This window comes from Mobula hypostoma, chromosome 9 (genome assembly GCF_963921235.1).
Source record: "Mobula hypostoma chromosome 9, sMobHyp1.1, whole genome shotgun sequence".
NCBI lineage: Eukaryota > Metazoa > Chordata > Chondrichthyes > Myliobatiformes > Myliobatidae > Mobula > Mobula hypostoma.
The window spans coordinates 102,190,079-102,204,414 of record NC_086105.1 but is presented as its reverse complement, the minus strand read 5'-3'; the positions used below and the strand labels follow the sequence as shown (position 1 = coordinate 102,204,414).

Here is a 14,336-nt window from a genome sequence, read left to right as displayed (position 1 = left end):
ATGGTCTTATAATAAATTTACTTTGATTTTTATCACTGAGGCAATGAAAATTTATGCATCAGAAATTAGAATCTGGTTATTATCACTGACATGTTGTTTTGCAGTAGCAATGCAGTCCAACAGATAAAAATGCTGCAAGTTACAATAAGAACTATATTTAAAAAGCAAAATAATGAGGTAGTGTTTGTGGAGCACTCAGAATCTGATAGCAGAGGGGAAGAAGTTGTTCCTAAGACTGAGTGTGCCTCTCCAAGCTCATTTAACTGCTCTCTGATGGAAGTAATGAGTAGAGGGGCATAAATAAAGTACAGCCAGAGCAAGGACCTGGACCTGTTGCAATTTTCCTCCTACAACAGCAAGTGTACAGTGAAATCAGTCTTACTGGTTCTCCACTTGGCCATGGATCACCTGGACAACAGCAAATCATTTGTGAGGCTACTGCTTATTGATTACATCGCAACATTAAACACAATCATTCCCTTATTACTAATCACATCTTAGTCTGTATCTCCCTCTGCAACTAGATCCTTGACTTCTTCATTGGAAGACCAGTTGGTGGAGATTGGTAATTGCATCGCCTCTTCACTGATAATCAAAACACGTGCACCACAAAAATGCATACTTAGCCTATTTTTCTACTCCACACGTGACTCTGTAGCTAGAAATAGTTCAAACTCCCTCTATAAATTTGCAGTTGGCACCACTCTTGGCGGCAAAATCTCAGAAGGTGATGAGGTGGTGTACAAATGTGAGATAGATTGGCTGATTGAGTGGAGTCATAACAATAACCTCGCACTCAACATCAGCAAGACCAAAGAAGGGGAAGTTGGGAGAGCATACACCAATCTTTACTGCGGGGTCAGTGTTGGAAAGGGCAGCTTTAAGCTCCTGGACATCAACATCTCAGAAGTAAATGTATTATCAAAGTATTGTCACCATATACAACTCTGAGATTCATTTTCTTGTGGGCATACTCAATAAAGCCTTAATAAGACTAATAACTATAGAGGGTCGATCTTGGACCCAACACATTGAAGCAATCATGAAGACTGTATTTCATTAGGAGCTTGGGAGATTTGGTGTGTTACTATAAACTCCAGCAAATGTCATGGAGAACATCCTGACTGCTTGCAGACATGGAGGCTCCAATGCACAGGATCAAAAAAAGCTGCAGAGGGTTGTAAACTTAGCCAGCTTCATCACGGGTACAATCTCACCATCAAAGACGTCTTGAAAAGGTGGTGCCTAAAGGTGCATCCATCATTAGGTACTGTCACCATCTGGGACATGTTCTCTTCTCATTACTACCATTATGGAGGAGGTACACTCAGTGTTGCAGGAACAACTTCTTCCCCACTAACATCAGATTTCTGTATGGTCCATGGACATAACCTCCTTATTCCTCTTTCACACTATTTATATTCCAACTTAATTTTTATGTATTGCAGCGTGCTGCTGCTACAAACATCAAGTTCTGTGACATGTCAGTGATAATAAACCTGATTCTGATTATACTAACACCAAGTTACAGTTTACGACATACGATATTGAACTGACATTAATACTATTGAATAGAAGCTCAACAATTCAGTTGAAAACACAACTTTGCAAACCCAGATGAAAATCAGTAGCAATAAGAAAGCCGACCTCACAAATATTAATCAGACTGCTTGGAGACGAGTTGCTGGCCAATTTCAAAAGGCTACTGTCATAATTCATGCTCTAGGTGTGGTCTTATCGAGGATAAGTAATCTTGCATAATTGTCATCTTTATTCTTCTATGCAAAGCTTCTTGCAATAAATAGCAGAGTTTATTGTCATATGCACGTGTAATGAAAAAACTTGCTTGCAGCAACATTACAGGCACAAAGCATTATATATGCAGGATTCACAAGAGAAGCAAACTAAACACAGATTACACTCAATTCGTACATAAAAAACACAATTAGAAGAAAAGGGTGATCGTTTTACCAATCTAATGACTACAGTCGTGCCAGTTGGTTCACTGGACAGTCTTTCCTAAATCCCCGTTGCACCTACATATGTTAGCTTTAAGAGGCTCAGATGCAAGGATAAATAGGTCTCCTTGAACATCATCAATACCCAATTCCAAAATAGTTAGCATTACTGCTTTTCTTACCAAGGTGACTTAACTCACATTTTCCCTCATCGTTCCAGTCTTTTTCAAGACAGGGAGAACCTGCACAAACAATGCAGTTTGCATCTCACATGGAGGGGAATAATATCCTCGTCCTGTTTGCTTGACTTGCACAGGACAGCTTAAACTAGCAATACACATAAAAATTGCAGCAGCCAGGCAGCATATACAGGAAGAGGTACTGTCGACGTTTCGGGCCGAGACTAGAATGGCTGGAGGATAGGAATCACAATAACAAGTGGTAGGGTTGAGGGTGAGGTGGTATGACAAGATTAAAAGGACAACAAAGGTCAAACTAATAAATATGCTGGGACCGATGTGCTTATTACAATGCTAGGATTATTATATGCAAGAAGGATGAGTTTAAGAGATTGGTAGGTATAGGGAAGAGGCTGACCTCCAAGGTGGTTATCTCTGAACTACTCCAAATACCGTGTAACACACACAAAATGCTGAAGGAACTCAACAGGCGAGGCAGCATCTACGGAAAAGAGCACAGTCGACATCTTGGGTCGAGACACTTTGGCAGGACAATCAGGGCAGGAATAGGATAACAGTACTGATGAATGAGTTGCCAAAGTTACAAAGCCACAGGGTTTCAGATTTCTGGATCATTGGGGTCTCTTCTGGGGAAGGTATGACCTGTACAAGAAGGTTGGGTTACACCTGACCTGAACCTAAGGAAGACCAATATCCTTGTGAGCAGGTTTGCAAGAGCTGCTGGGGGAGGGGTTAAGTTAGCGGGGGGTGGGGGGACTGGAATAATGTGGCTGAGGAAGAGGTAGTTAGTGTAGACATTGTTGTGCTGTGTAGTGAGTCTAAGGGTGGAGAGGCAGATAATAGGGCAAAGTTGCAGACAGTGGGATGAATTGAAGTGTAACATGGGGGCAAAGTCAAAAGGGTGATGACTACAGGATTAAATGTATTCTATTTGAATGCTCAGTTTAAGGAATAAGGTAGCAAAATTAAACATTGGGAAGTGTGACATTATAGGCATCACTGAATTGTGCCTGAAAGAAGATGATAGTTTGGAGCTTAATATCCAAGGATGCACAATGTATTACAAAGTCAAGGGAAGGGCGGTAAAAATTGAAATCAAATCCTTAGAAAGAAATGAGATAGGATCAGAAGATATGGAAATCTTGTGGGTAGATTTGAGAAACTACAAGGGTAAAAAGACCCTGATGCAAGTTATATGCAGGGCCCCAAGCAGTAACCAGAATGTGGGATTTAAATTTCAATGAGAAATAGAAAAAGCATGTAATAAGGGCAAAGTTATGATAAATATGGGGTATTTCAATATGAGGTAAACTGGGAAACCCAGGTTGGTGCTGCATCCCAAGGGAATTTGTAAATTCCTACAAGATGGCTCTTTAGAGCAACTTGGTTAAGCCCACTAGGGGAAAAGCAATTCAGGGTTGGGTGTTGAGTAATGAATGAGATTTGATTAGGGAGTTTAAGGTAAAGGAACCCCTAGGAGGCAGTGATCATGATAGAATTCACCCTATAGTTTGAGAGGAAGATGACAAGATCAGATGCTATATATCTGCACGAAAATGTTTATGAACCCTTTGCAATTACCTGGTTTTTGCATTAATTACTCATAAACTTCATGTAAATCACAATAATAGACAAATACAATCTGCCTAAACTAGTAACACACAAACAACTGTACTTTTCGTCAACACTGAGTACACCATTTAAGCAATCACAGTCTAGGTTCAAAAAGAGTAGTAAACATCTGTGGTAATGCCTTCTACAAAAGCTATTTTGGAGTCAGGTGCTCCAATCAATGAGATTGGGGGTGTGGATTGTAGAGGTGCCCTGCCTTATATAAAAAAAACTCAAAGTCAGGTTACTGAGCCTGTTCTTCTCAAAAAAGGTCTACTTACGTGCACTATGCCTCAATCAAAACAACTTTCAGGGGACCTTAGGAGAACTGTAGAGATGCATGAAGCTGGAAAAGGCTACAAAAGCATTTCTAAAGACCCGAGTGTTCATCAGTCCACAGTTAGAGAAAATGTCTGCAAGAAATTTTAGTACTGTTGCTACTTTCCCTAGGAGTGGGTGTCCTGCAAAAATCATACTGAGAGCACAACATGCAATGTCGAAGGAGATGAAAGAGAGTCCAAGGGTAATAGCAAAAGACCTGCAGAAATCTCTAGAATTGCTGAAGTCTCTGTTCATGTGTCCACTATAAGAAAAACATTGAACAAGAATGGCGTTCATGGAAGGACACTATGTAGGAAACCACTGCACTCCAAAAACTAAAAAAAAGATGCTGCACATCTCAAATTTGCAAAAGACCACCTGTATGTTCCACAGCGCTTCTGGGGAAATGTTCTGTGAACAGATGAGACAAAAGTTGAGGTATTTGGCACAGATGCACACTTCTATGTTTGGAGAAAAAAAGGCACCGCGGACTAACACTAAAACCTCATACCAACAGTGAAACACGTGGGAAGGGTGTCGTGGTTTGGGGCAGATTTGCTGCCTCAGGGCCTGGATAGCTTGCAATTGCTGAGGGGAATCCAAATTTTATCAAGATATTTTACAGGAGAATGTCAGGGTAGCGGTCCATGGAAGCTAGATAATGCCACAAATGATCCAAAGCACAAGAGCAAATCAACAACAGAATGGTTTAAAAAGAACACTCATGTTTTGTAAAGGCCAACTCAATGAGTCCAGACCCTAGTCCAATTGAGATGCTAAGGCATGACCTGAAGAGGCTGTTCATGCAAGGCATCCCAGAAATATCAATGAACTGAAAGTTTGTATGGAGGAATGGTCTAAAATTCCTCCTTGTCAGTGTGCAAATCTGATCAGCTACAGGAAAAGTTTTGTGGAGCTTATTGCTGCCAAAGGGGTTCTGCCAGTTGTTAACTACAAGGGTTCAAATACTGTTACCAGCCTGGACTGTGAATAATTAAACAATGTGTTCAATAAAGACATGAAAATTGCAATTGTTTGTGTGTTATTAGACGGATGTTTGTCTATTTACTGTAACTTGGATGAAGATCAGACCACATTTTATGAGTAATGCAGAAAACCAGGCAACTTATATTCTTATACTTTTTTAAAAACACATCTCAATACCTGTACTTAATATATTGATTTATGAAGGCCAATGTGTCAATAGTTTGCTTTAAGACCCTATCTACTGTGACACCACTATAAAGGCATCATGAATCTGTATTCAGATTCATCTTCTTCTACTGCACTCTTTGGTGCCCCACAACTAACCATCTAAGACCTACCATGATTGGTCCTCCCAAAGTGCAACATCTCACATTTGCCTGTATTAAATTTCATCTGCCATTTTCCCAGCTGGTCCAGATCCCACTGCAAGCTTTGAGTCTTCCTCGCTGTCAACTAGACCCTAAATCTTGGTGTTATTCACAAATTTGCTGATCCAGATTACATTAACATCCAGATTGTTGATACAGATGATAAACAACAAGATCCAGCACAAGCCCCTGCAGCATACCACTAGTCAGAGAGGCAACCATCTACAACCACTGTGGCTTCTTCCAGGAATCCAATGTTTAATCCAATTTACTACCTCATCTTGAATACCAAGTGACTGAACTTTGACCACCTCCCATGCAGGACCCTTTAAAAGGTCTCAATAAAGTCCACTAGACAGGGTGCACCAGCTTGCCTTCATGAATTTTTCTGTTAACTTCCTTGAAAACTCTAAGATTGGTTAGAACTTACCATGCACAAAGCCATGTTGACTGTACCTTGGATCTTCAGGGAAGAATCTAAATTAGGGGAAGGCAAATTATAACAGAATAACACAGGAGCTAAGTGGCATTGATTGGGAGTTAAGTGTTCTGTGGACAAGGCCTCCACTGACATGTAGGAGTTGCTTAAAGATCAGCTGATCAGACATCAGGAATAGCATGTTCCAGAAGAGGCAAGAATGGTAAGGGAACATTGGATGACCTGAAAGATCCTAAATTTAATCAGGAGGAAAAAGGTTTAGGACACTTAAACCAGACAGGATCCTTGTGGACCTATTCTGCTACATACATTGTCAAAGAACCCTAATAGAATATCTAAGGTTCATGGACAGAGCTAGTATCTTTCATAATCTTTGCATATGATTTGAACAGAGGAACTAGCAATTCAGCATTAATATTTGAAATTAATTTGCAAATAATTTGAACAGGAATATCACATTTGTTGCTCCATCAACACCACTAAAATAGAGTTAACCATGGACACTTTGATGTTTGAGAGAACATGCTATGCACTTACTCCATGGCTCAACTTTCAAGGTCAAAACACTCCAGCCTATGCATGCTTCCTTCTTAATCCATTAAGGCTTTAGCTCTGCCTCCTCACCATATTTTCCATATTGAAATTACAATATTTTTGTAGTATTTAATTGGTTTCAATGCATTTTGTGGTGTAAAAAGGATAAGGAAGTCATTTGAAAATGGAACTTTACTTTTCTATATCACAGAAAACAAATTGAATGGATAGAAATGCAAAGAAATCACTTTAACAAGACATTAAAAGTAGCACTGAAGGCAACAATGTAATGAAAATGCTAACAGTGGGTTTATTTCCAGGATTTTGGAATTGAAGAATACACAAATATGCTTCACAGGATAGCATCTGAACTAAGGTCACAATGACCAGGAAAGACTGTAAAGGATTGAATGATTCCTTTAGAGAAGACTTTGAGGTAACCACTGGAACCATTAAGAGTGGGACATGTGTGGTGCATACTTGCGAGATGGTGCAAAATTAAATACATAGATAACACAAAACAGCTAATAAATCCATTAGTGAAATAAAGAATTGTTGAAATGTGGAATTTACCAATACAAAAAGCAATTGAGGCAAACACACGGCATACATTCTCAAGTGCTAAATTTGCATAATAATACAACATATAATGGATGGCTGAGATGATGGGAAGGGCTGAGTATTACATCAACTGAAACTAGTCAAACTGAAAAGATGATAAAATTCAGGGCAATATAATGTAATTATGACCTTGTGCATGGAATGATGTATTTCTATTCTCCATGTTTCCACTCTTCAATCCTCCTTGACACTCCCACATTCATTGTGGGAGCAAGGGGAGGGATCAAAACTGAGATAATTGCTCCCCAGGAGTTCAAAATAATGCAAATTGCACACCTCTCACAATTTTCCGTTCTTCCTTCAATCGGAGTTGTTAGAAGTTGATTGGACACAATTTACTTGCTGCTTCTCAAATTAGCTCACCTTCTATTGACTGTAATAACCTAACCCCCTTGCCCTTGATTTAATATTGAAATGAACAGGTTTAAATCAAACTATGTACAAATTAAAATAGTGCTTTATTACATTACGTGACCTGCCACTTAATTAAACTATTTCACTATAGCTTAACCAGGTTTAGTAAAAATGCTGCATTCCAAATATGACTTAAATGTGTCTGTCACCTGCGGCAAATGTTGCCTCAAATTATGGGTTCCAGTCTTAAGCGATCCGAGCACATAACCTCGCATTAAGATACAGGATAAAACGTTCAATGTACAAAACAGCTGAGTTTACAGAACTTCGGAAAGTATTTTCTTCCCAGCTCTAGCCCCATCTCCTGTACTTCTGTAAACATGGAACATTTTTATCCTGTAGCATAATGTTTGTGTAATTAACTGCATTTATTCTAAAGCCTTCAAGATGCATAATTTTATTTATTGAGCTAGCGTAAAGGAACTCTGACACTGAATTTTAAGGGTAGAACAACTGGATAGTTTACTTCAGAACTCCATCACACCTAGGATGAATGTAGTATCAGTAAGGGGAACTCGTGAGGCAGAATCAGGATCTGGAAATATTTATCCCAATCTATAAATAGTACATTACTCATGAAAATAAGGACAAGTCTGCCAGACAAAAGCCGCTTATGCTGGATGGTATTTCAGAATAAGGGCTGTTCATAAATGCCAGGGAAACACTAGCATCATAGGTCAGAAAGAGAGGGGGCACATTTTAGCATTTTACACCTGTGTCCTCTTCTGCGGCCGCACTGAAATCCACCATAAATTAGAATAACATATTTTCTTGGTTGGATGAACATTGAATTTTCCAACTTCAGCTAAATTGAACTTTAATCATTTACTCTGATCATGTTTTTGTCCCTTTTGTCTTGCTAATGGTCAGTTCTGCTCCTCATCACTTGAACTCATTTTCATTTGGACTTTTGTTGTGCACTTTACCCCTCTCCCAGCTCTGGTCTAGAAACTGTAAACCTTTCCCTCCTCTTCCAGATCCTAACCTCTATATGCCTTATCACAAACATTAACTGGTTTCGCTTTCCACAAACGCTGCTTGAGTGGCTGAGTTTTTAAACCACATTTGGTTTTTATTTCAGAAATATACAATTGTACTGATGCCACAGATATGGTCTTTGATTCTTTAGTCAGTGTAAACATTCCCCCTTCAGAATTTCATTCAGTTCATGATATCACCTTTCATTAATCTAAATGGCCTCGTTCACTTCCCCTCTCCAACACAGATGCATTGATAAAGTGGGCTGTCAGCAGCAAGTCCCAAATAATACAGGTAATGCAAGATAATTCCTTATTCTATTTCATTCACAGAAGTGTTGCTTAAGCATGTCTACTGCCTACTGCATGGCTCGTACATAACATTGTGACCTAGGCTCAATATAGTCGTGAACATAATACCCAATTTTGAATGACCGCAAGGGGAAATCAAGAACTTCGAAGGACATTATACTACAATAGTGAATAGAAAACTGGGTGAAGATATACACAAAGTAATAGGTAATCTATTCAGTTCCTCACATCTGTGTTGATATTTATTTGGGTTCGATACAAGCTATTTACTTGTGTGACCTTCATAACTCTGATAACTTGGACTATCAAAATTCTATTAGTTCTGTTACTATTGTTGGCATGTGGCCAAGCAGCTAAGGCATTCGTCTAGTGATCTGAAGGTCACTAGTTCGAGCCTTGGCTGAGGCAGCATGTTGTGTCCTTGAGCAAGGCACTTAACCACACATTGCTCTGCGACAACACCGGTGCCAAGTTGTAAGGGTCCTAATGCCCTTCCCTTGGACAACATCGGTGGCGTAGAGAGGGGAGACTTGCAGCATGGGCAACTGCCAGTCTTCCAGACAACCTTGCCCAGGCCTGTGCTCTGGAAACCTTCCAAGGCGCAAATCCATGGTCTCATGAGACTAACAGGTGCCTATTATTATTATTAACAAAAGGTTCAGTTTCAGAAATGTTACATAAAAAAGACAGCAGTGAATATAAACCCTAACTAGAATTTCATACAATCCATAGTGTTACTATTATATCTGCTTTTAAATAATCTGTTACTGGTGTATATGGCGAATCTTGTGTTTATCCCCATTGTCCTGTTCAATCCATTTACCTCCTTTCAATTTTTCTCACGGCAGGAGCACTATTAATTTACCTAGTGTTTTAACTAAGATCATAACATATGGGAGCAGAATTAGGCCATTCAGCCTATCGACTCTGCTGTCACACCATCATGGCTTATTTATTATCCCTGTCAATCCCATTCTCCTGCCTGCTCCATGTAACCGTTACCACCCTGGTTAATCAAGCATCTATCAACTTCCACATTAAATATATCCAATAACTTGGCCTGCACAGCTGTCTATGGAAATGAATTCCACATTCATCATCCTCTGGATAAAGAACATTTTCCTTATCTGTTCTAAATAGATGTTCCTCTATTCTGAAGCTGTGCCCTCTGGTCTGAAAGAAACAAGTCCTTTGATTTATTTAAGTAAATCTTTGCCCTTGAGGTTGCACTTTGATTTTAACAACCTTTGGTTATTTTCAACATGGGTCAGAATATTTTAATTTCTTTTTGATTTGGGCTTCCTTCTCTGATCTCCAGAAGACCTTCATTTTTCACAATTATTCAACTTTGTTTCTTTTCAGAAGATGATGCCTTATATTTTCCTTACTCCTCCTCCTTTATACTGCAGTGAAGGCATACAGAAATTCTCCAAACAGTAAAGTGCTACCACACTTCAATTACTTCCCACCTCCCCCCTTTGTAAATCTTCAGTGTTTTCTATCTGTTTCCAAAGTACATCTGCTTCAGTCTGCACCTTTCAATTTAAAAATAAAATCCATATTCAGTCACAGTAAACGGTCAGGACAAAAGTTAACAAATCCCACTCTGGTGCTATCTCCTCATCCTCCTGACTCCACATCCTGCTTACTTCAATGAAAACTGTAACTCAAATTCTTTATTTACCATAGACCAGGACTTGAATTACAACCTTTCTTCATCTGTTAACTCAGACTTCCACTGTCACACAAATCTACAAGCTACAGCTGCATGATAGCAATCAGGCAAGAAGAATTGTAGCCGGAATATTCAATAAAAGGTGGCTGAAAAAAAAATTAGTCAATGTAAACAGAACTAATGGGAACATTAGAGGGGCACAAACGACTGAAAAATAAAAATCCAGATAGAATGGAATTAAACAACCTGACATTAATTAAACACTCTCTTGATTGTAAGGATAGACAAAATTAAAGCTAAACTTCCCTACATGGCCACCCTCCAAAAGAAAAGGAAAGAGCAAATGTCTTATGTGGAAAAAGCAAAGAATGAAAATATAGAATAAAACTATTTTACATTCTTTAGACCTGTATTACTGAAGTTTCTAATCAGATATTGTTAGAATGTGTCACAAGATCTTAAGAGTCCTCTACATTTCATTGAATTACCTCAACATTTGGGACTGAACATATTTTACACCAAATTCTGAAACTCAAGCATCAAATCACAATGGAATGCAGATCACCGTTGAATAAATTTCAAACAGTTTGAATTTACGAAGTCATAGTTAACACTGAAAAATTGATTTCTGTATTTAGTATGAGTGATTTTACGACCTTAAAGACACTTAATAGGTGATGTAAATTACAACTGCTCCAGTAAAGGAAAGGTTGCCAGCTTTGTTCAGTAGATCCAGATTACAATCTCGTCAGGACTGGAAAATCTGTATCAAAGTGGCAATAAAAAAAAACTATTTTAGATATCAGAACCAAACCAAGAGGAGAGTTTGGTACACTGAAAAATAGTATGCAGGCATTACCCACTTTAAATTTTGGCAATATTCTAGTATAATGGAACAATCAACAATTACAGACACTTCAAACTAGTTGTATAACTTTGTAATATTGAGGCCAGAATGGAAATTTAACCATTACCCTTTATTGAAGAGAGCATATTTTCGATAGTGAATATTTAAAAAATATACAGAACTATTGTGCTGCTTCATGTAGTTCATAAAAGCAAGTGGAATGTTCAGTGTCTTTTTCTTTTATAAATTGATAAACGTAACTGAAAAAACCTTATTTAACCCTCAGTAAATGTAAAAGAATGAATTGTAGATTTTATTGATGGACAAATTCAAACCCCAATTAACAAGAGCAATGTATCAATTCACTTTTAATAGACATTTAAATATTTCTGTAATGAAACTTACAAAATAGCACACATACTTAGAAAGTTATATGTTCAAGTTATGATTTTCTTATATCAAAAGCTGCGACAAGTTAAATGAATATTTACGAATTTTGCCAAATCCATCAGTAAAATCTCAGCAAGGGTGATAAATTAAGTTGCTACCCTACTCTCAGTATTAAAAGCTGTTAACAAATTCCACAGTTGCTGCCTTTGCTCTGAAGCAAGCAAAAGGGAACCACTTTTAATTATGATCTGAACTGAATAGTAGAACTATAGAAAGTGTGTTGCTTAAGCTGGAACCTTCCAGTTTTAACATTCCAAAATAAAAATCTAAAAATCATGGAATTTACCAGGAAATGCATAAAGTTAACTACTATTTTATATCTAACATCAGCTGGTATGTGCAATGGATAATGTGCAGTTAGTAGATGAGTTATACTGCAACTAGATATGTTATGAACTTCGCAGAGACACGCTCTCAAACACATAAGTAACCTGCAGCTTTCCTCATAATAAAAGGATTCCAAATAAATTCGTAAGTGTCAAAGAACTAACAGGCAGTTTAAACTATGGCTTTAAATCAAGTTAGGGGACATAAAATGATAGTTGGTGTGATGCTCAGCTTTCAAGGTCTCACACTTCAGTGCACCGAGCATTTAATTTACATCACTCATAGTATTCATATTAAACATTAGTGATGCAAAATAACAGTTGCAATATTGAAATGACAATAACTTTTTGACATCAGTAGGTATTGGTGTCAGAAAGTTCTTTTACAGGGAGATTTACTTTAAAGTATCTTGCATTTAAGAGAAAATTATTGAATTTTTCATAACACAAAGTAGATCTCAAAATAAGTTCACTAACTTAACCTGGAGTTTGGGTTGTAACATTAACCTGTACAATCATACAAATATACTGCACCAACAAAAACATTAAAAAAGTTTGACAAATTATTTTCCATGAAGTGAAAATATCCACTTGAATATTTCACTGGCTTCTTGCCCTCTCATCTAATGAATGGCCACAGAAACACCGAAAAAAATATTAATGGTATTTGATTTTGTGGGTCATAAAATGAGGTTGAAACATACAATCTGTAGAACTCCATCAGTTATAAAGTTCTTGTATCTCATTAAGCTGACATGAACTTATTTCGTTGCAGAGACCAAATTACTAACTAAACAGGTACTTACTAGAAAAACTTCATGTTGGTTCCAAAGATGGTCATTTTTTAAAAGAAACTACTTGCTTATTTTATTTCTTTTATAAATAAACTGCAGAGGAAATCTTGAAACACCAATGGAAAAATAAATGCATTCCTACATCTATGAAATTCTCTCTGCCAAAATGAAGCACTACATGGCAGGAATATATAAACAAGAGAAATTCAAAAGGGTTTTAAAATATTTTCAGTTTTACATGAACTTTTTTGGTTCAGTCAATACTTCAGATTTCACCAGCCTCCCTTTCTTCAGGACTTGCTGCATTTAATTCTGACTTCCCATTTGTATTTTCATGTTTCCTTTCTGCCGAACTCTTCTCCTTTCGATCCTTATCTCTTGATTTTTCCCTAGAAGATCGATCCTGTGAAGACCTTGAAAAACAACACTTTTATTTAATACAAACCTCTATTATTTCAGCTGCCAAGTCGGCCCACAAGGCAAACTCTTCAAAAGATGCCGTATGCAGCTATGTAGATTGACTCCATTTCAACCCTGATGCAAACCAGCCGAGATGATACAATTGTTGGTGCATCTGGAAGAAGAGATCAAAATGTTCCTTTCGACCAGCGAGGAACACTTACTGGAAGTGCATAGGTTAAGTGACCTGGTACAGCTTTCCCATCTGTTTTAACTTAATGAACAGGCTGCTAAGATCAAAGCTAATAATTCAGAATATTGTATGCAAAAAAAATGTAATGTAATGGATAGAATGAACAAAGTTAAGAGAAATTTTGAATGTGAAATAGGAAATACAGTGGTGAAAGAGATTTTAATTTTGTTTTGAAATTAAAGATTACATTATATTTGTTTCAACTTAATACTAGATAACACTATAATAAGGCTATTTTTTATTTGGGGATAATTAGCTATCTTGCACTGGTTTTGAATTTTTAAGCTTTTTTGATGAGTACTGTTGTTGGTTTTATTAGTGTTCATCCTAAATAAGGATTTCCAATTATTAACACAGAACTTCACTCAAGGGTTTTCAACCAAATGAAAAAAGACAATATTAACTGAGGACTAATTAAAGCTCTTCCGTAATTACTCCTTTAATAAGATCTTCATTATCAATTGCAAACACATATTGTTTCCTCCTCCTCTGACTCCTCTGACTCTTTTCACCACGTTCATGTCACTGACCAGTGTATCCTGCAAACAAGATTGCCGCATGATCTATCAAAGCATTTTTGAAAACATGCAGCACCAAACTGAATCAAATTGTAAATTTAGCATGGTTGACATTCACTGAGTGCAGAGTTTTATTGATGGGAACGTATGAAAAGACCAATTTTCCAAGTGGGTGTTTTTCATTTTTAAATTAGTTAATGTCCCCAAAAATTCAAGCCCTAATTATGTAAACAGGGAGTGGTGAGTCATACAAGTCTTGCTCTAGGAAGGGTGTCAATTTAATGTCACTTGGCAAGTGTAGAGCAGTCACCAGGATTATTCTGATTACATTC

At 37.6% G+C, this 14,336-nt stretch overlaps 1 protein-coding gene across 6 annotated transcripts in view; it reads right to left on the bottom strand.

The window, feature by feature from the left end:
• Positions 1-971: 971 nt before the first annotated feature.
• Positions 972-14,336, bottom strand: part of luc7l (LUC7-like (S. cerevisiae)) — a 30,641-nt gene continuing 17,276 nt past the window's right edge. For 2 of the 6 annotated variants that reach the window (XM_063058790.1, XM_063058795.1), the window contains one exon: positions 11,187-13,247. In XM_063058790.1, the coding sequence (XP_062914860.1) occupies positions 13,100-13,247 (148 nt within the window). In that variant the 3' untranslated portion in view covers positions 11,187-13,099. The other 4 variants (XR_010019290.1, XM_063058793.1, XM_063058791.1 and 1 more) reach the window with 4 other exon arrangements.